The sequence below is a fragment of the Lycorma delicatula genome, chromosome 2 (genome assembly GCF_047948215.1).
Source record: "Lycorma delicatula isolate Av1 chromosome 2, ASM4794821v1, whole genome shotgun sequence".
NCBI lineage: Eukaryota > Metazoa > Arthropoda > Insecta > Hemiptera > Fulgoridae > Lycorma > Lycorma delicatula.
The window spans coordinates 209467330-209489295 of NC_134456.1; the positions used below are offsets into that span (position 1 = coordinate 209467330).

The 21966-nt window shown below is 30.7% G+C and overlaps 1 protein-coding gene across 2 annotated transcripts in view; it reads left to right on the plus strand.

Moving 5' to 3' along the window:
- Positions 1 to 7397: 7397 nt before the first annotated feature.
- The window catches only part of Vps45 (vacuolar protein sorting 45), a 51451-nt gene continuing 36882 nt past the window's right edge, over positions 7398 to 21966 (plus strand). For both annotated transcript variants that reach the window (XM_075357113.1, XM_075357114.1), the window contains exons 1-4: positions 7398 to 7585; positions 10126 to 10324; positions 14839 to 14988; positions 16862 to 17034. In XM_075357113.1, the coding sequence (XP_075213228.1) occupies positions 7493 to 7585; positions 10126 to 10324; positions 14839 to 14988; positions 16862 to 17034 (615 nt within the window). In that variant the 5' untranslated portion in view covers positions 7398 to 7492. The remainder of the gene's footprint in view (positions 7586 to 10125; positions 10325 to 14838; positions 14989 to 16861; positions 17035 to 21966) is intronic.

Sequence of the window (21966 nt, forward strand, 5' to 3'; positions counted from 1 at the left end):
ATAGAAAGTGAATTCAAGCTGTAAATTAAAGAAAGAAGTCTGTCCTTGTTTCTGTCTCTCTCTTCCCCTCTGTGTCTTTCTCTCTCTCTCTCTCTTCCCCTCTATTTCTCTCTCTGTGTCTTTCTCTCTCTCTCTCTCTCTCTCTTCCCCTCTATTTCTCTCTCTGTGTCTTTCTCTCTCTCTCTCTGTCTTTCTCTCTCTCTCTTCCCCTCTGTTTCACTCTATCTGTAGTTTGTTTCTCTCACAATCACTCTTTCTATTTCTCATTCTTTCTCCCTCTTCCTCTGGCTCACTGTCTGTCTTTGTCTCTGTAACTGTCTGTTTTTTCTCTTCACAGTCTTTCTATATCTCTTATTCTTTCTCTCTTTCTCTTCGTCTGTCTGTCTTTATCTCTCTGTCTTTCTTTCTCACTCTTTCCACCTCCCCCATTATTTCTCTCTTTCTCCCTTTGTCAGTCTCTCTCTCTCCCCCTCCCTTTGTCACTCTCTCTCTCTCTCACTCTCTGTCTTTATTTCTCCCTCTCCGTTTGTCTCTCTTTCTGGCTGCCTTTCTTTCTGCCTCTCTCTCTCTCTCTCTCCCTCTCCCTTTGTCACTCTCTCTCTCTCTCTGTCTTTATTTCTCCCTCTCCCTTTGTCACTCTCTCTCTCTCTCTCTCTCTCATTCTCTTTCAATCTCTTTCTCTGTTTCTGTCTTTCTCTTTCTCTTCCTCTGTCTATCTGTCCATCTGTCTTTCTCTTATTGTCACTCTCTCTCTCCCCCTCTCTCTCACTCTCTCTCTCCCCTCTCTCTTCCTCTCTCCCTCTGACTGTCTGTCTCTCTCTTATTCCGTCTCTCTATCATTCTGTCTCTATGTCTGATGCCACTTTCAAAGGCTGACAGCTTTAGCTAAGATCACAATTTCCACTTTAAAAGCAATCAAACTGCTTTCTTATTGTCAAAGTAAAACACTTGAAGGCAAATAAAACCAGTTTAAGGCAGTTTCAAACATAACTGGCAATCGCATAACAATTTAGAGAAAAAAATAGCTTGTCCCTATTAATTTGTACATTATAAGTATATCTAAATTTTACGTTAAAATAGAATAATTTCAAATCGATAAGCATTTGTATCAAAACTGTTCTAATTATAAGAACATATCTTTTGTTATTTAGAAGAATTATGTTATCCAAGTCCATGCGGTGCTAACACGCAGTGCAATGTAGCGAATGGAGTGCCAACCTGTACTTGTCTACCGGGATATTTCGGTTCTCCATTACAAGGGTGCCGGCACGAGTGCATGCGAATCGGATTACGATTGTGGCTCATCTCAGTCTTGCCAAAATCATCGTTGTGCCTCTGTTTGTTCTACAGGAGCTTGTGCGACTACAGCAAATTGTGAAGCAGGAAATCACCGTGCTATCAGCACATGCCCTCCTGTGAGTTGATAAATATTATTGAAATTATTTCAGAAAGGATTCTAAATATGTCACTGTTTTATGCGATATCATAGTGTTGAAGATCTTACTTTCTTTGGCTTGATACACAATACTACTGTACTACTATATTAAATGGATAGAAAATAACCGAGTTATGGGAGAAAATCGATGTTGTAATTTTGCGTCTGTTTTCATGTCCTCCACTTTACGTTCGGTTCAGTTAATTGTTTTTATTTATAGTTAATTCTAGTATGTATCAAATTAAGTAATAATTTACTCGCATAATAATTATGACATAAAATTACAACATCGATTTTCTCCCATAACTCTGCTATTTGTTAACAGATTTAAAAAAATAAAATGTCATTTTGTTCAAAATAAAAGACTTAATATTTTAGCAAATAACATATATTTTGATAAAATATATATTTATGGAGATATAACGGATTTAAAAATAAACATGGCCGCCATTTTGTAATTTACGAAGGTATTTAATTGTAAAACTTTATTACCGATACGCTTACCAAATATTAATGTGATTACTCTATCCGAACTTGAGGTATAAATTTTTATATAACAATAACAAAATTGCGGATAATGGGAGAATGAAGGAGAAATCCTAAGGATATTCTTTGTTTAAATTTACAAGTAGAATTCGAAAAAGTATAGCCAGCCCAGTATTTTAGAAACACTCTGTATACACATATGTAATCGTCCCTATTAAATTACATATACAAATTTTTAAAAGTACATAAAATTTTATTTCATTAATAGCTTCTGTTATTTTTTTTAATGTTTTTAAAGAATTATTATTTATCGTACAAACTTTTTTACAATCAGAGGTTAATAATTATCAATAAATCAATATATTTAAATTTAAAAAAAAATATATATATATATACGATGTAGGACTCGAACCGCTGTCCCTTCCCTTTGAAAGATCCAATTATTTCATTAATTAAACTTTTATTTGGCTATAACTCTGAAACCGCTGAAAATAAGTACCGCTTATAATATCGTTGAAAAGCTCTCAAGGAGAGCTTATTACTACAGTTAAGAAAAACTCAAAAATTCTGATTTTGTAGGTTTTTGAACACTTTTGGTTCAGTTGATTGCAATTAAAAGGGGAGGTGCACAAGATTTTACAACAGTTCTAAATCCAAAATTTAAACGTGCTACGGCTAATCCTTTTTTAGTTATGCGAGATACGTACGTACAGACGTCACGCTGAAACTAGAAAAAATGGATTCAAGAATGGTTAAAATGGATATTTCCGTTGAAATCTGAAAACCGAAATTTTTTTCGAACAGTATTTCCCTTACTTCGTAGGAAATAAAAATACATTTACAAATTAAAGGTATCTGAAAGTTGTTTAATGGTATTAAAGAGCTCTTTAAATTTTAAATATTTTCGCTGAAGGAAATCGATATAAGACAGGTGAAGACTTTTAATTTTTAAATGTCTACTATTTCTACAACGTAATAATTCATTTAAAAATTAAATATCTATGGTTTAATCGTATTAAAGAGCTCTTTAAATTTTAAATAACCGATATAAATCTTTTCTTATCGATGTAAAGCCGGTGAGGACTTTTAATCTTTAAATCCCTCCTATTTCTACGACATGAAAAATACACTTAAAAATTAAACCTCTTTGAAAGTTGATTTAATATTTAAATGCCGCGTAACTATGTTTAGTTCTTTATTTAAATGCCTCCTTTTCTTTTTTAATTTGATTTATTGTTTTGTTTCGTAGAATTTAATTCTTTGAAAAAGATTTTTTTAAATTTTACAATTATTTTTATTATTGATTTTTTTGTATTATTTTTTCACATCACAACTTTAAATTTGTAGTAGCGTTATTTATTAAAGACAAGTTTCAATGAGATAATAATTATTTATATTCTTTCAAAAGGATGATCGATAAAGATCGGTTAGAAATTTTACTTATTGTCAGAAAAAGATTGAAAAAATAATTACAAAATTAGTTTTGACGATAAATCTAACTTTGGCAAAAAAGCAAAAGATTTCAACTACCATATCTCATCCCCTATTTTTATAACATAGAAACTGAATTAATCGCTTTTCCAATGTTTCAGGTTAAGTCAAATTCATCATTTCAAAGAGAGCCAATATTAGTGATTTTCTTGATGAATCAATGTTAGGTATATTTCGTAAGAAAGTTACTTATTGTAAGGGGTACCGTGATTAGAATTCCGGAAAATGTCAATATATCTTCGCGTTTCACATCCCCCAGACCCAAAACCATCGTCAGTTCAAAAGTTTATATACATACTTTCTTGTGGACACGATAACTGCCGTAACTTTGCGACAATCACTTTCAAATTGATATATAAAATATTAACGATTCAAAATCTCGGCACAGTTTGTTAACGGTCAAAATCGGACGATGGGGATGGAAATGGGGCGGCTTTTTCGAAAAAACAAAATATCGGTATTAGTTTCCTATTAAATAAAACATCGAATTCGTTTAATGTTTCTACTATTCTTTGGATGGCCTAAAACTTATCTAAGTAAACATTTTTATATCACCAACCATTGGTCCAGGGGGGTGTAAAAAATGGGGTTTCTAAAACAAACAAAAAAACATACCACCCTTAATAGGCACAGTATTGAATCGTTTTAAACTGGTCGTTAGTCCTCTAAACATTACCTAAAAATTTTGTCTGAAACAATTTTTGATATGACCAACCCTTATGACAAGGGATGACCAAAATATTGCTGGAACTGTAAGAAGATGGGGCTTGTCATATGCTAAACATGCAAACGTTGACGTATTGAGTAAATTTGGAGTTTTTCTTAACTTTAAGGTGGAAATCTTTTTTATCCCCTACATAGCACCGGTGAAATCTACATCCGTCTTCCGGCATGCCGAAAGGGATTTCTTATTTTATTGGCGGTATCTTTTAAATGTATTAAAAATATATAAATTTTGAAAAATAAACGGTAGTATTATCGGTTGTGTTTGTGTCTGTATTTTATTTATTTATTAATTATTTTTACTCTAAATAAAGGATGAATAAAATACCGAATTTACCATTAACACTTATTAGAAACATAAGAATTAACAGTTTAATTTCTTTCCATTACATTATAATATAAAATTATTTATCCAAGGTAATAAATATCGTTTTAGATACACCTGAAATAAATATTTATATAATATAATCTAATGGAAAGTTGTATTTATATATCGATAGTATGTAAAAGTTATAAAAATTCCTCACGTAAGATTTTTTAAATTATTGGGTATAGAGAATTAAGATTGTCAAAATGCACCTACTATAAAACGGTCTACGTTTTACTTCCTTGTACAAAGAAAAGGAATACAACAAGTATTGTGATCGCGTAAAATTTCGATTTTCATATTTCAACTGAAATATCCATTTTCAACATCCTAGAATCCATTTTTAGTAGTTTCGGCGTGACGTATGCGCGCATGTATATGATTAGAGTAGGATGTTGAAATTTTGGATTAAGGGCTGTTGTAACATCTAGTTGTGCATCTTCCCTTTTCATTGCAGTCGACTAACCAAAAAAGCTCAAAATTAATTTTTTTTTTTAATTATGGAGTTTTCTTAATTGCAGTAATACGCCCTTATTGAGAGCTTTTCAACGATATATCATATGTGGGAATTATTTTCATCGGATCCAGAGTTATAGCCAAATAGAATTTTAATTAATTAAATATTTGGATCTTACAAGGGGAAGTCGCATCGGTTCGAATCCGAATTCATCTTCTTTTTTTAACCTTTTTTTTAATTTAAATATATTGATTTATTAATAATTATCAACCTCTGATTATAAACAAATGTGTATATGTAATTTAATAGGCGTACAAGGAAGTCATGTGGTGTCCACATCAGATATTTTCAGTGTGAGACAATTACATCAAGGAGGTTTCATGAAGGAAAATGAAAATTAAAAAGTTTTTAATCGATAAGAGTATCGTAATTTAGAGGAATACAAGAAAACTACTTTAAAGTTTAAAAAAAATTAATTAAATCTCTAAATTGGGGAGGTAAATAATACGGTTTTTTCTATTCCTTCTGTTGACTAAGGATCACATTTTCTAAGTTTTAAGTTTTGATTTCTTTCTTTTTTTCTCTTTTCTAAATATCACATTTCTTTGGTCCATCTATTCAGGTTTATAACCTTCTTTTTCTTTTTCACCGGAAACTTAGACTTTCAAATCAGTTTTCGAAATTTATCTTTGTCTTTACATAAATCCTTAGAAATGTTTAATATTCTTAGAACCGTTTCTATTTCTTTAAACCAGATGGTGTTAGAGGCTCAGTTTATGTAGAGATTAAATAGGGTTTAGTCAATCTTTAGTTCCAGTGGGGGCTCGTAACTAAAATTAGTGGGGGTTCCATTCCAGAAAATTTTTTCTGGGCTTTTTGAAAGCCAAGGTTAAAGTTTTCTGTAAAATAAAAGAACCGAAAAAAATGAATCAAATAGAATAACTGGAAGCAGGATAATAATCTAATTCTACGGTTTATCGGGTTTTTAAGAACATTGTGCTTAAAAAACCGTATTCCGTTTAACCGAATAAATAATAAACTGTCAATGCAGATAATATTTTTTAGTATTATTAGATAATAACTTAATAAAATATCCTCTTAAAAACATTATAGTCCAACGGTGCCTAATTTAAATTTCTATGCACACAGAAATAAATACGTAATTAGATTAGTTTTTAGTAATTACCTTTATTTCATAAAATGACGTAACTATTTTAACAAGCAGCTCGTTTTCACTGAAATAACATTTGTTCTTTCCATTAATTCATAGAATTATTTCTTTATTTTGTAATAGACTAAAAATACATCCTGTATCACTCGAGTCCTCCAAAAAAGGACTGCGATTCCTTATCAAAAGGTTTGATTCATGCGTAAATGCATTTACGCCAAACTGTAATGAAACACTTGATGAAATCATTCAGTGAATATTTTTCGCGTAAAAAAGTAAAATAATTCGTGTGTACATATATATATATATATATATATATATATATATATACAAAATGATTCATGATTCAGGAAGAAGGAAAAATAATTTGGAAACTGATTCTACACCTTAAAATAAGGAAAAATGTTCATACAAAATTAGGATAGTTGCTTCTACGTCATCCGGTGTTAGTTTTAATCCCTGACAAGGATTTCATATTTTTTTGCCAATCATTTTAAACATATTATCTTACTTAATAAAATATACGTCGCCAATCTTTGGCTGAGCCGTGGTTCAGTCAACTGTTATTTTTATTATTTTTATCTTAGGCTTTTCACCCATTGACAAGCAGCATGTTACCAGTTACTGACAAGCTGTTGGTTGCCACTGGGTAGCCGGCGAAAGATAAAAAGCCGTGGCTCGGTGTTGGACTGGATACGCTGTGGTTGAAGAATAATCTTACCTGAATTGCGGCTTTCTATCTTTCGTTAGTCACCCGCTGGTAAGCAACAGCTTCTCAGGGCGCCCAACAAAAAAATTTAATTCATACACACACACAATCACATACATATATTTGTAAAACGTCACAAGATGGTTGAAGTAATGGTTAAAAATAACACCATTACAGTCAATTAATGTTGCCAACATCATAATACTTTAACTAAATGTAAGATTCTGCGATTAGTACTAGAGATAAAAAATTAATTAAAGAACCTTCTCTATTAAATATTTGATTTTAAATTAAACTCGAATACTGACTCTTTATATATATATATGCACACACAAATTATATATTTGTTCTTTTCTGTTCACGGTATTTTCAACAAGTTTTTATAAAATTTTTCTCTTGTTTTTAAATAATATTCATTAGTTAAATTTGGGATAAATATTGTGAATAACTCGTGAATAAACTCGCAATTATAATTTTTCTCTTTATTAAAAATGTTTTCAAATTAGATAAAAAGTAATTCAGTTTCATTTCAATGTTGGTCACAACGATTTGATCAATCTATCACCTGGTATAGGATTTTGGTTAGGATTTGTTTACTATCTGTCAAGATTGTATAATTGCTGTTTGGTGTGCATTTAAGCTAACCTTAATTTAAAATGAATATTATATTTGCTGTAAAGTCATACATAACTAAAATGGCAGAAGAAAGTGGTCCTGGAATGAAAGTTTTGTTGATGGATAAACAAACTGTGAGTTTTATATGAGTGTTTTATTAAGTACAATTAGTTTTATAGTTGTGAGAAGTGTAGATTTTTTTACGGAAATCCAAAAATTCAGTTTATCATACTAGATCCAAAAAAAAAAAGTTAAACAACAGAATATTTAACGTTTGTTATCGAGTGTTATAAGAGAATGGAATTCCTTGAATAAAATTGAATACAATTGTTAACCACTTTAGAATTTCTTAATTCTCAAATTACCTAAATATTTACTAACTAGTATTTCAGCTGATGTTTATTTTTTTTATCGAGTTAAAAATTTTTTTTTTGCAAATACCAAAAATGAACTATAGTAAATTATGAACGGCATTGATTTATTGCTAGGAGAGCAATTTTCTTTGTAAATAAGTAATTTTAAAACAAAGGGTAAGGAATTACTTTAAAAAATTTTTTTTAATTTTTTCTGGATTTGTAAGTTGGTCTGTTCAACTAGTGAACAATAAGGAATCACCGCCACAGCCCACTGAGATGAAGATGATATGTATGACATATAAATCAGGTGTAGTCTTGTACAGACTCAGGCTGACACTTCCTGAGATGTGTTGTTAATTGAACCCCAACCACCAAAGTACACTGATATCCACCATCTAGTATTCAGATCTGTATAAAAGCAACTAACTTTTACAAGGATTTGAACCTCATAGTTCTAAGGTTCAAATCCTAGTAAAGGCTGTTACTTCTATACGGATTTGAATACTAGAACCCACCGGGTTGGTCTAGTGGTTAACGCGTCTTCCCAAATCAGCTGATTTGGAAGTCGAGAGTTACAGTGTTCAAGTCCTAGTAAAGCCAGTTATTTTTACACGGATTTGAATACTAGATCGTGGATACCGGTGTTCTTTGGTGGTTGGGTTTCAATTAACCACACATCTCAGGAATGGTCGAACTGAGAATGTACAAGACTATAGACTTCATTTACACTCATACATATCATCCTCATTCATCCTCTGAAGAATTATCTAAACAGTAGTTACCGGAGGCTAAACAGGAAAAAGAAAGAAAGGATTTGAATACTAGATCGTGGATACTGGTGTTCTTTGGTGGTTGGGTTTCAATTAACCACACATGTGAGGAATGGTCGAACTGAGACTGTATAAGTCTACATTTCATTTACACTCATACCTGTCATCGTCATTCATACTCTGAAGTAATACCTGATGTTGCTTCCAAAGGCTAAACAGAAAAAGAAAAAAAAAGGATTTGAATTTCATAACCTTCAACCTTGAAAATCAGATATTAAACAAGTTCAACCAGCCCAGTTGGTTAATTTAAAAAACGCTTTTTTAATTTTGTTTTCTTTGCAATCTTCCTTTAAAAATATATCTAATTGTATTGTTTTACTTGTTTATTTTTCTTTTGTGCAGACATTTGTTGTGTCCTTCCACATTTCTTTGTTTACATAACGTTCATTTTCATACCATATTTTGTCATTTTTATACGATGACTTTTGATTTTGAAATTATTTGTTGAATATTCTTTGCTTAATCTCCTAAAAAAAAGAGCACATCATCTGTATGTGAGTATTAGGTTATGTTTGCTGATATCGTATGAAATTTAGAAACTCATTTAATCACGTTAAAGTTTCATTACAATCTACCAGTAACTGAAATCACTCAACATAAATTTCAAGGAAATATATTTAAGAAAGACTAGTAAACATTCAACATGTGTTATACAAAATAGAAAAATTGTAAACACAAGAGTATTGATACAAATTTAAAACATTACCCTCATCGCTACAGGAGTATGTCATTTTTTTATTTTAAATTCTTTTTACTCAAAAACTACAATAAAGCAAAACTTTTTTGTGTATTTACAATTGGCATCTGATGAAAACAACAACATATATCAACATTATTGACTTCTGAATGCACGTCATCTTTCAAAATAATTACCAAATATTTTATCATATTTTCCATGTACTTTTTCTTACCTTACCTTATTCTCTTCCTAGTTCTGTTTGAGCATCTTTTTATTTTCAGAGCTATTTTCTGATTAAGGCAGAATTCTTTAATTAATCTTTTATCTATCTTTAACTTTTTAATAAAGGCATAATTCATTAATTAATCTTTTATCTTTACAATTTATTTTAAGCCTTTTAATATTATTATTTATTTAATTTGACATAATCAAAAGTTATTTCCATATCTATAAATATACCCTCATTTTTTTACTTCTTATTACATACCTCTCAAGTAGTTCTTATAAACCCAAAAGTATTGCTTGTTCTCCTTTCCTTCCAGAATTCATATTATTCTTCTGCGTCTATAAGGTTAACTAAGAGTTTAATTTATAATTAGGATTTTTAATTATTTTAATTTCGGTCAATTAAGTACAATGCTAACTCCATTTATGAAGTAACTTTGCAATTATCTCTAAAAAGATCTTTTGGAAGCAGAATTTCCATATATTTTTTGAAAGCTGAGTTGACAGAATTTAAAAAATAAATATACCGTAAAATTTAAAAATGATTAATGATATTTAGTTTTCTTTTTGTATTTGTGTTGCAGACTAGTATTGTTAGCATGGTATATAGTCAATCAGAAATATTACAAAAAGAGGTTTATTTATTTGAACGATTAGATTCTGGTGGAAAATTAGAACCGATGAAGCATTTGAAATGTATCGCATATCTCAGACCCACCAAAGAAAATGTTGCTCTTTTATCAAATGAATTAAGGAATCCAAAATATGGAGTATATTATATTTGTATGTATATATATATATATATGTTAATGATTTTATATATATATTTTTTATTTGTTATAGTGATACGCCTTTTTTTTTTCGCATGTTTTACTACTTTTCTATAATAGTAGAGGTTACTAATATAAGTATTAACTAATAATTTAAAAATATAAACTTCTGCTATGACAAATAGAACCAGATTTTATAAATTTTATAAAAATTTATAAGATGATTTTATCATCTTTGCAATCTGTGACTGTCTACTGCACCAGCTGATATTTCTGTTCTCACATTAACATCAGTTAATTGAGTACATTTATATACAGAGTATATATAAAATAAGTTCCTCTCCATATTTTTTCCTGTAATTGTTAATTTAGCATATTTTCATATCTTATGTTATTTCTATGTAAAAATTGATGGCAAAGACAGGATTTCCCTATCAAATTTCAAGATATCTGCCGTTAAAATCCTACCGATTGAGGATTCTTCTTTGATTACTCTGTTACTTAAGAAAAAATATAATCAAAAACAGATACATTCATGATGATTTATTGATCTATTTTACATTCATTGATCATTTTCTTAAATTTATTTGAAATAGTCAGTGCTTAAAAAACCTGTGTGGCAGATATTGAAGACCTGAAGATCAGGAAACTAATGCGTATCAATACCTTAACCCTCTTATCCTTATAAGTATAGAGTAATACAAGATGGAATATACTACCTCTATATAGAGGTAATATATTACCTCTAGGCAGTCAAAGTATGCGCTCTTTCTGGCTAGTATGTACTTTAATTACTCTTATACTTCAATGAAGTTGTTCAATATACTTTAACCTATAGGTTGAAAGATTTCATTTTGACATTCAATTTTTTTTTATCATTAACTGCAAAAATTAACCAGAATGGTTTCAATTTAAGAAAAATTAAGTAAATTTTATTTTTACTTGGTTTAATTGTTATTAGTCAAAATCTAGGATCAGAAATTAAGAAATAAGCACCCCCAATCACTTAGTCATTTAAATGACTAATATTTTGAAGCGGATAAAGATATCTATGTGCATTGTTTGCCATCAGATTTTAGATAGAAATGATGTGTCATATTATCACAGTATTAGTAAAAATAAATGTTGAATCCAGTATGTTTGAAGTAATATGACGGTCAACATTTTGAAGTAGATTAATATCTAATAGGTTAAATAGTAATATTATAATACATTAAATAGGTTATATATAAAAGAGATGTAGCATTAGTCAGGGTTCTCTAAATTAAGAGTTCTAGAAAAAATAGGATGGGGAATTACTGTATATACACTCGTATATATATTTATATCGTAGCCACTGTAATGGACAAAACATAGCAAATATTGATGTATACCATTGGTGGTGTTCTTTACAAAAGAAAAAAATAGCGCTTATGTTTGAAGAGTTATGTCTTAAAAATTAGTTTATAAAAATTTTAAATATTTTAATACATAAAAATTTATTCTTATCTTCATTAATTTTTTTGTGTTGTAATTTATTTGTAGAAAATTAGTAGGAATTATATACAGGTGTGTTTAAAAAATAACTGAACTTCATTTTTTAATCTTTATTACTAATTTTACAGATTATTGATCCTTGTCCTCATCCCTATTCACATACTTTTCTCAGCTATGTTTCCACTTCGCAAAGCAGTCCTGGATAGCTTCATTTAAAATAGCCTTTAATATATGTGACGAATTTGCTTTAATGTCATTAGTAGTCTCAAACAGTGTCCTTTAATCACCGATTTTAATATCAGAAATAAGAAAAAATTCCCAAATCTGAACGATTACAATACTTTTCCTTCTACAGCCACGGCACTATCTAGACGGGAAAGTAAAACTGAAAGAATTATATTTCCTTTTCAGTGCAATTCTTTTTTTTTTTAGAGGCTATTTAATTCTTTTTTAAAGGTTTCATCATAATTTTAATTAATAACTGGATATAAAGAAAAATAGAACATCAGTTAAACTGCTGTAATTTTGTAGTCTGTTAAAAAAAATCCCTTTCGGCACGCCAGAAGGTGGAGGTAGGTTTCACCGGCGCTAAGTAGGAAATAAAAAAGATTTACCTTAAATTTAAGAAAAACTTCAAATTTACTCAATGCGATAATGGTTCCATGTGAAAAAAAGTTTCACATGTTTAGCGTACAAGCCACAACTTCTTACAATTCCAGCAACATTTTGGTCATCCCTTGCCGTAAGGGTTGGTCATATCAAAAATTGTTGCAGAAGTTTTAGGTGATGTTTAGAAGACTAACGATCACTTTATACAGATTTGATACTGTGCCTATTAAGGTAGGTATGTTTTTTTCTTCAAAATTCCATTTTTTCCACCCCCCAATGGGTGGTGTTATTGAAAAATGTTACTTACATAAGTTTTAGACCCTTATCCAGAAAATACTAGGAACTTTAAACAAATTCGATATTTTACTTATTAAGAAAGTTGTAACGATATTTTGTTTTTTCGAAAAAGCCCCCCATTTCCCCCATGGTCAGATTTTGGCCGTTAATGAACTCAACCTAGATTTTGGCACGAGTTATTTTTAAGGAACAATCTGAAAGTGATTGGTACAAAATTATGGCAGTTATGGTTTCCACAAGAAACTGAAATATATATAAACTTTTGAGCTGACAGCGGTTTTGGGGTCTGGGGATGTGAAACACAAAGATATGTTGAAATTTTTTAGAGTTCAATCACGGTACCCGTTAACAATAGGTCGCTTTCTTATGAAGTCTACCTAAAGAGTACAATAACATCATGTAAACATTAAATAATAGAAATGGCCATCGTTATATTCTCATAAAATAAAGTGATGCTTTTTTATAAATGTTGCATTAAGTTATTTATTGAGTCGATCGTGTAAATTCCTGAAGAGCTGTTATGGGAAGAGAAGGATTGCTTAAAAGAGTATTAGAATGAATAGCTTAAGGTACAAAAAAGAGACATTGGAAACAGTAAGAATTATAGTTGTTCTAAAAGGAGAATGGAGACAAACATAGTGTGAGGGACCTGTCCAAGGACAAGTAGCCACATGCTGAACTTAAATAAATATTTCCTTTTTTTTAAATTATGTATATTTATTATTGAAAACATATATACAGATTTTCCTAAGAGAAATTGGCCAGAAAACTTAAACAACAGATTCAGGGCTTCAAAATAAATATAAAAAACGTTTGAGTAGATATGCCTTATCTTGCTTCTGTGTTCCGCCTGCTGTTTTATGTTCAGTAAAAATTTATGTCTTAAGAACTACTGATGGAGATATTTTAATGAAATTAGGTGTACATGTTTTTGCTTCCTTCATTAATCAAATTAAAAGTAGCTAATATTAATTTCTGTTGTTAGTAATAATAAAACAGCTACAAAATTGTCAGACTGCATAATTTGTGCGATCCACTTTAACAATTTCAGCCATATCTCAGCCGTTTATCAATCGATTTGAACAAATTAGGTGTCATTTTCTTTATATTAAAAGGCTTAACATTTGCTAACAATTGCTAATAAAACATAATTTGATAAAACTAAAATTTACAGAGCGGTTAATGATTAAAAAAGTATAATTGCCACCATTTTGTTAATTTCAAAGGTTAACTTCTCAAATTAGTTATTTTTTAGATGTTTGGTACATTTACACCAAATTTTATTTGAATATCTCAATCTGTTCCTAAGAAATACATTTTTATTAAAAAAAAAAATAATAATAAATAAATGTAGTAAGATAGGGAGGGCATGAACTTTCTTCTTTATTTTGATATCCTAAATCCGTCCCTTATATTACGTATCATTTTAATACGTAATTATCATTTTAATGATTTCACATCACTTCTGGGCATCCCATTTTAATTAGTCAATTGGTAAGTAGCTTTTTTTTAAATTGACTATTGTGCACTTAATTTTAATTCGTCTCTAATCCCATGGGATTAGATTGTTGGTTAAATGTAATACATTGGATCTTAATTGTGTACGTTAGTCATTTCTTTGTTAATAATCCAACTTATCAGAGTATGTTGTACCTAACAACATATTCTATAAAATAAATAAATATGAAAATTCCAAAATGGCAGTCATTAATATATTTTAATCATTAATACAAGTGTAAATATTAGTTTTATAGATTTACGTTTTATTATATAAAATGTTAAACTTAAATTGTGAACAAAATGACACCTCTTTTGTTCAGATTGGTCGATAAACAACTAGAATTGTTAGATTGCTTCCCATTTTCATTTCTTTCACTAATTGAAATAAAAATAATTACATTTATTATTAGTAATAATAATTGAATAGGCACAAAATTGTCAGAATACATAATTTTTGCGATCTATTTTAACAGTGAACTTTTTTCATTACTTTTAAGACCCCGATCAGACTTAATGGAATTTTTAACCCCTCGGCATACCAAACATCCTTAGGGGCTTATAATCTGAATACTACTCGATTTATATGCGAAGAAAATGATATAAAACTGTTATTTTGAGTTGATTTTTTTTTTTTTTTTTTTTTAGATTTCAGTAATATTATTGCAAAAGCTGATATTAAAACTTTAGCTGAATGTGATGAACTAGAAGTTGTAAGAGAAGTACAAGAATTTTATGGGGATTATTTGGCTGTCAGTCCGCATCTGTTTTCTCTTAATATTCCATCATGTGCTGAAGGTAATCATGCGATCGGTTTAATTAGTTTTATCTTTTAATCTCCTTCAGTTTAACTATGCGACAGCAAGTGGCAAACAGTAAATAGACCTGGTGTGGCCCAATGTTAGGTGCGTATAAAAATTTGTTGTGTAAATTATCTGGTCCACGGAGTAGTATTATCAAGATGCGGTTGGAATAATTCAACATGTGTTTTGTGTCAGAGCGATGCAGATAGTTAGCGCTTGACTTCCTGTGAAGGAAGTTAATAGTTTGGATCATAAAAATACTCTGTAGCCAAACCAGGTTGTTTTAGTGCAAGTGTTTTGTTATTATATTGTATTATTTATTTCTACGTAACAAAAAATGGGTTAAATGCTGCTACTCATGCATTTCTTGTGTGAAATGTAGATGCAGTTGCGTATGTATCAAGATGACTGCTTTGTATATTTGGATATTTCCAGATTATCATATGAATGAATGAATAGGTCAATAATATGAAATCTATCTCAAGTAGAAGGGGTGGCTGACATGTAATGCACAGTTACTCTTCATCCACAAATAAAAGAATTAGTAAAATGAAACAAATATGGCGTACGAGTACATTTAATCTGTTACAAAAATTAATGTTTATTTCTCCATTTAGTCACCGTTTACAACTACGTATTTTTCAGACAGTAAACCGGTTTTCTTAATAAAGAATGCTGGCGGTCTTTCTACGATCCATGACTGCACTGCATCCTTTAAGTCATCATCCTGGTGAAATGAATACTCTTAATATCCCTATTTAAATGCACAAACAAGTGAAAATCACAGCGTCCCAAATCTGGTAAGTATGAAAGATATGTAATCAGTTCAAATTTTATCTTTGCAAGAGCCTTGGCAATTGTATGCTATGTGTGTGGTCGAGCGTAATCATGTAACAAAATTATTGGTTCTGTAAATTGTCAAATATGACAAACACATATTTTTTCAGGTATTTTAATGTCTTTACGTATTGCACAGAATTTACAGTCGCTCTGACCAAAAATCGGTCACATCCACTTGTTTAGAATCGCAAAGCGTTATCAAGAGATTTTTTTTGCAAAGGGCTGTTTCAATTTTTTTCTGATTGAACATAGCATAGTGCCAGCATTCAGTGCTCTGCCGGTTTTCTTCTAAGTCGTAATATGCATTCAAGTTTCATCTTCCATTACAGTACTGTAAAGGAAGTCATGATAACATTTCAGAAGCCGTTCACAACATTCCTTTCAATATTTTTTATTCTTTTCTGCAATTTTGTGTAGCTCCCACTGCGAACAGATTTTACACTAGTCCAGTCATATAATCATCTGCCTACCATTAATTTGATATACTTATCTGGTCATTGTTCTATGTGACATTCATTTTACATTTAATTCATCTATTTCTTTATGGTGTTCCTCATCAATCAAAGAAACTGGTCAACCACTGCTAGGTTCATCCTCAATATTCACTTTACTAGCTTTTGATGAACAGAATTTTATTGTCTGTCTATTCGCAGCATTTTGATCAATAGTCGATGATGAATGTCACTTGCGTTCACTTTTTCCGCTGTTAAAATTTAAATGTTGCTCATTGTTTTAGACGTACTGACATAGCAGGCATATTCGACTCCATAACAATGGCGAATGACAGAAAATGAGAAAATATGAATCAATTCATGTTGGATTGTTATTAGTAGGGAAGTGAAACTACAAGTTGCAGCAGCTGTTGCTTTGTGCGACATTATGTTTACTCATTATGTTCCGTTGTGCAAATTTTAGCCACCCCTTGTGTGTTTTTTGAAAGAAGATATTCACTTATTTGATATCAGGATCTTTTTAATTCTCTATTGACAATTGTGTTCATAATTTGTGATTTTTTTCTTCTACAACAGGAAAATATGTAACAAACTTAAGATCTCAAACAGATCCTTTATCTTGGATACCGGAGCACTTAACAAGAACTGTTCAAGGTATTACATCGGTTTTATTATCATTGAAAAAAAATCCATTTATACGCTATCAAAATAATTCAGGAATGGCTAAACGTCTTGCTGAAAAAATAAGGGTATGGTATAAATAAATACATGCTTATTTATTAATGCTGTCATTTGGCAGCATTATAATTATACAATTTTGTGATTATTAATTTTTTATTACAATTTTCTTTTAATTTTGAGTATTTTCATTTAAATTATTCAATTTTGCCGCTAGTAATAATGTATTAAATTTATTTATTTATTCAAATTATTATCTGTATTAAATTTATTTAACATTACAAGTAATGTTTTGCTGAAATATTTTCTTCCGTTTTTATAGTGTATGGGAAATTTTGCTTGTAGATTTATCAGAGTACTCGTTTTCTAATTAGGACTTACATTTATGATTCTGCCTTCAGGTAAACCTACACTTGCTGCTCTTTACAGTCTATTAATCTAGTACACTCATTGAATCCCGAATTAGTCGAATGTGTTATCTGAAAACAGAAAAGGGTATATTAGTTTGTTATTTTGCATTATTTATTGTTGCAGTGATTTATGTAAAGTATTTGAGATAAAAAAGCCACCGATCACAGTTGTTGCTTTTTCTGACAGTGAACAGAGTGAAGGTGTCATTTGCAGAGCTAAATGTTACCCACATTTTGGTGGGCATGGCATGTTGATGCAGTAATATTCGGCTCAGTGAAAGAGGCAGTGGGGGATCATTCCATCCTCAATTAACTATCCTTAATTAGTACCTACTGTGATGTGCTTGTTTTATGAATAGCAGTATAGGTTTTGGGTTTGACTAGAGATTCAGGTCAGGTTGCCCATAACTGTTAACAAATATGTTGGTGAACAGTTCACATTTATGGAATAAAAGAAGGTTGTTAAGATTAACTATCATTTCTGTCATTTTCACATATTAAAATTTGCTGTAAGAGAACTTGTTCTGCTATAAATTATGACTTAATTTGTGATTACTGTGTCTTTATTTCATTAAAATTATTATCTGACTGTGAAAGTAGAGTATACACCTGAAAATTCTTACAAATACAGGGTCATTGAAAAAGGTTGCAGTAGTTTAAAAGAATTGTTTCTCAGAAACTACTAGAAATAATCAAACAAGTATTTTTTTTAAAACTTCATCAGTTCAAAACATTTTTTCCATACCTTACAATGTTTCAATATGAGCTGCATTGATTGCTCTGCAAAAATGCAGCCGATAATCGTCTTCTGCTCAGGTCCGCTGGATCATCGAAGGTATAATGGTGCAAGTCGGCTTACTAGAAAGTGTCTTATTATGTTTCTGTTAATATTTTTTTAAAATTCCTTAATCATTTGAAATATTTTCCCAACAATTTATTTAAAATATAATGAAAAAACTTTTTTTTATTGAAGCAATAATACTCTATCGGTGAATTTTTTAAATAATATTAATTAAAAAAAAAAAAAAAATGGTTTGTCTGTATCCTGTCCAATGTACGAGGTGCTACCCAAACGTTTGGAGAAATTTGAATTTCATGTGCGAACCATTGCTGGTACGACCTGCTGCCACTAGATGTGGCTAACAGTACTGTTTGTGAATCAATGTTCCAACAGCTGTGACGGTGAGAGGCTTCATTGTTGAATTTCGTGCAGTTGTGTAACATTGTGTTTTACTGCTTCGGCGAAGTTCTAAATGGCAGATTCTAAAGAGCAAAGAACCTGCACTATATTTTGCTTCACGCTTAAAAAACTGGTGCAGAAACCCATCGCATGCTTGTGGAAGCATTTGGTGACAGTGCTATGAGTAAAAGTAAAACTTTTTTGCGGTACAAATGATTCAAAGATGGACGAACGACAGTCGATGACGATGAGCGTTCAGGAAGACAAGCGCAACACCGGAAAACATCGCGAAAGTGCAAGAGGCTGTTGTTGCAGATCGTAGACAAACAATCCACGATGTTTGTGCAATCGTACAAATGTCATACGGGTCCGTGCAACACATCTTGTCGGAAATGTGATGCTGCAAAATTCATATTGACACTGTTGAACAGCGACCGGAAACAAAATCGCGTAGCTGTCTGTAGCGAATTGAAAAATTCAGCAAGAGATGACCCTAACTTCATCTTCAACATCGTAACCGGTGATGAGACACGGGTGTATGGGTATGACCCTAAAACTAAGCGGCAGTCGTCGCAGTGGAAGTCGCCAAGTTCATCACAGCCAAAAAAAGCACACCAAGTTCGCAGCAACGTGAAGTCCACGATGATTGTTTTTTTTTGACATCAAAGGCATTATCCATAAGAAATTTGTTGCTCTCGGTCAAACTGTCAATGGGTTGTTCTATTGTGAAGTTCTGAAGCGGTTATGTGAAAGCATTAGGCGCAAACGTTGAGATTTGTAGGGTAACAACACTGGGTGGACAACATGCCCACGCACACATCACTAGCCGTATGGAATTACTTGGCTTCCAAAAAGACAGTAGTGATTCCACCCCACCAATGATCGCCTGACCTTGCTCCGTGCGACTTTTTTCTCGTTCCGAAAATAAAATTAAAATTTAAAGGGCATAGTTTTAACACAATTGAGGAAGAAACGCAGAACGTGCTTCGAACACTTACACCTGCAGACTTCCAGGGAAGCATGGAATCATGGTAAAAACGCTGGGATCACTGTATCTATGCCCAAGGGGATTACTTTGAAGGAGACAGTGGAAATTGTAAGTTATGGTAAGCTATTTTATTTTTGTGGTAAAATTCCCCAAACCTTTGGGTAGCACCTCGTATATATAAATATTAACATTTTCTGAATTGTGGATTATTTTGTAGTAATTTTTTATATTTAATTATTTATCTTAACATTATTTCATGCGTTTCTATTTAAATTTAAATAGATAATGTGGATTTTAATCCTATTTACTTTTTATTATTTGATTTGTTCTTACATGTATAATATATATTGATGTGTGATCTGTATAAGATTAAAAGATTTATTTATTATTTACAAAATAAATAAATTATAGGTTGCAAACAATAATCTTGATTCTGTTCCAAAATTTACAATAACTAATGAGATTAATACAAGTGTAAGAAGCGATTATAGCAATGAGATTACAACTTAAAAATCGGTTATAAATATAAGGATTGTTTATTTCTAAAATTTACAAAAGGAAATAGCTTATTCTTGTAACAGTTGACCTTGACCCCTGTTCACATTCAACTCATAAAACAGCTTCTTTCACTTAACTGTAGAGTAGAATAGTGTACCGTTCATTTATAACAATATTTAATATAGTTGTGACCAACCTTCCCTATAATTTTTTGCAGAGCTGTGCACACAAAAATCAATTGTGGCCAAAAATCAATTTGTGCAAAATTTTTTATTGTTTTATACATATGTATCAATTATATTTCGCAGTCATATACATATTTAAATGAAAATAATTATGTAACTTGTTTTATTTTAGATTAACTTTTTTATTCTGTCTTTCCTAGAAATCCATTCTTTGTAAACTTCATGTATATTTACTTCTTGACCGTTGGATAATCTTATTTGAATTCTCATAAGGTCAACCGAGTGTTCATTTTTGATTCTGTTTCAATATTATGTTTTTATGGAATTCATAAAAGAAAATCCACGTTGGCCGTCCGCGTTGGATGCTTGAAAAGTTCCCATAATGTTATGTAGAAAAGAACGGTTAGATAATTTAGGGTTAGTTTGGACAAAGGTTAATGTATTGCTAAAAGTCTTAAACAATCGTAGTTTAGTTTCTTTAGAATTGTAAATTTTAATTCTGAAACCATATTTTATGTATATCAATGATTTTATTTGCCGAAAAGTCTGAATATTTTTTTTGGAAAGCTGTATTATGTTTTGCTTTCTGAAATCAGAATGTTTCGTGAATTTATAATCTCGTTTATCAAATATTTGCCGATATTTTTATTCTACTTCTGGAAATCTGCTCTCTAAGTGAACATACACGTTCCATATATCGAATTATAGCTGATGTATTGATATCATTTTGACATTCCGATAATATTTCTCATACATTTTCACTCCAAAAGACTTTACGTCCCAAATATTGAGTTTTTAGTTTTTTAATTGTAATTTTTGCATACCGATGAGCATCAATAATTGTTAAATCATTTTTTTTTAGATATTTTCAAAGGATATGAGCTCATCCAATACATCTTTCAGAGCAAATATTGCTACCTGAATTATGATCAGTCAGAATTTTTTCACAGTATTTACAGATGGGGTGATTGCATTCATTGTCTGACTTTTACAATACTCAATTAATGTATAGTAATTTTTTACTAAATACCTAGATAACCATATAACTTCATTAAATGGTTTAATTTTTGTAATATCATGCTCGTAATATTTCAGCTAATTTTTCAACATTTTTCTTTTTGATGTTAGATCGGTGAAACGTTGTGTGCAGAGTTCTAATCAAATGTTCTATTCCTGCATGATAGATACATTTTTCCGTGCATCATCTAATCCTAAATCTTTTGTATGTGCCATACAATGTTCAGTTAAATGTGATATTTCTCTTGAGAATTGCTGCTAACCCTATTTTTCTTCTTTAGCATAACACTGGCTTCATCGCTTATAAACATTAGAATTTTTTGTGCGATGAACTGCTGATAACCGAATAGAATTTTTTAATAGTCAATAGTAGTTATAAATTCCCATAAGAAAGTCACAGTGTATGCCACTCCATAATGTTAACTAAATGTATCATTGAGTATACATTACATATTTACAATTTCGAATTGTAGATAAATTGCGCAGGGAAATAATCTGTGAAGTTTATTTCAATACCTCTAAAATCATTGTGTGGCTATGCAACCGCGCAGCTTAGAGGGAACTGTGGTTGTGATGCACTCATTACTCATAAGCTCTGACTGCAGTCAGAGCTTACATCCCTTGATGTAAATACATCTCTAGGCAGTATTTATATTTGCAGGCCTGATGGGTTGTTGTTCTGAATTAACAACAATCAATCCATTCCTTTGTTAATTTAACCATAA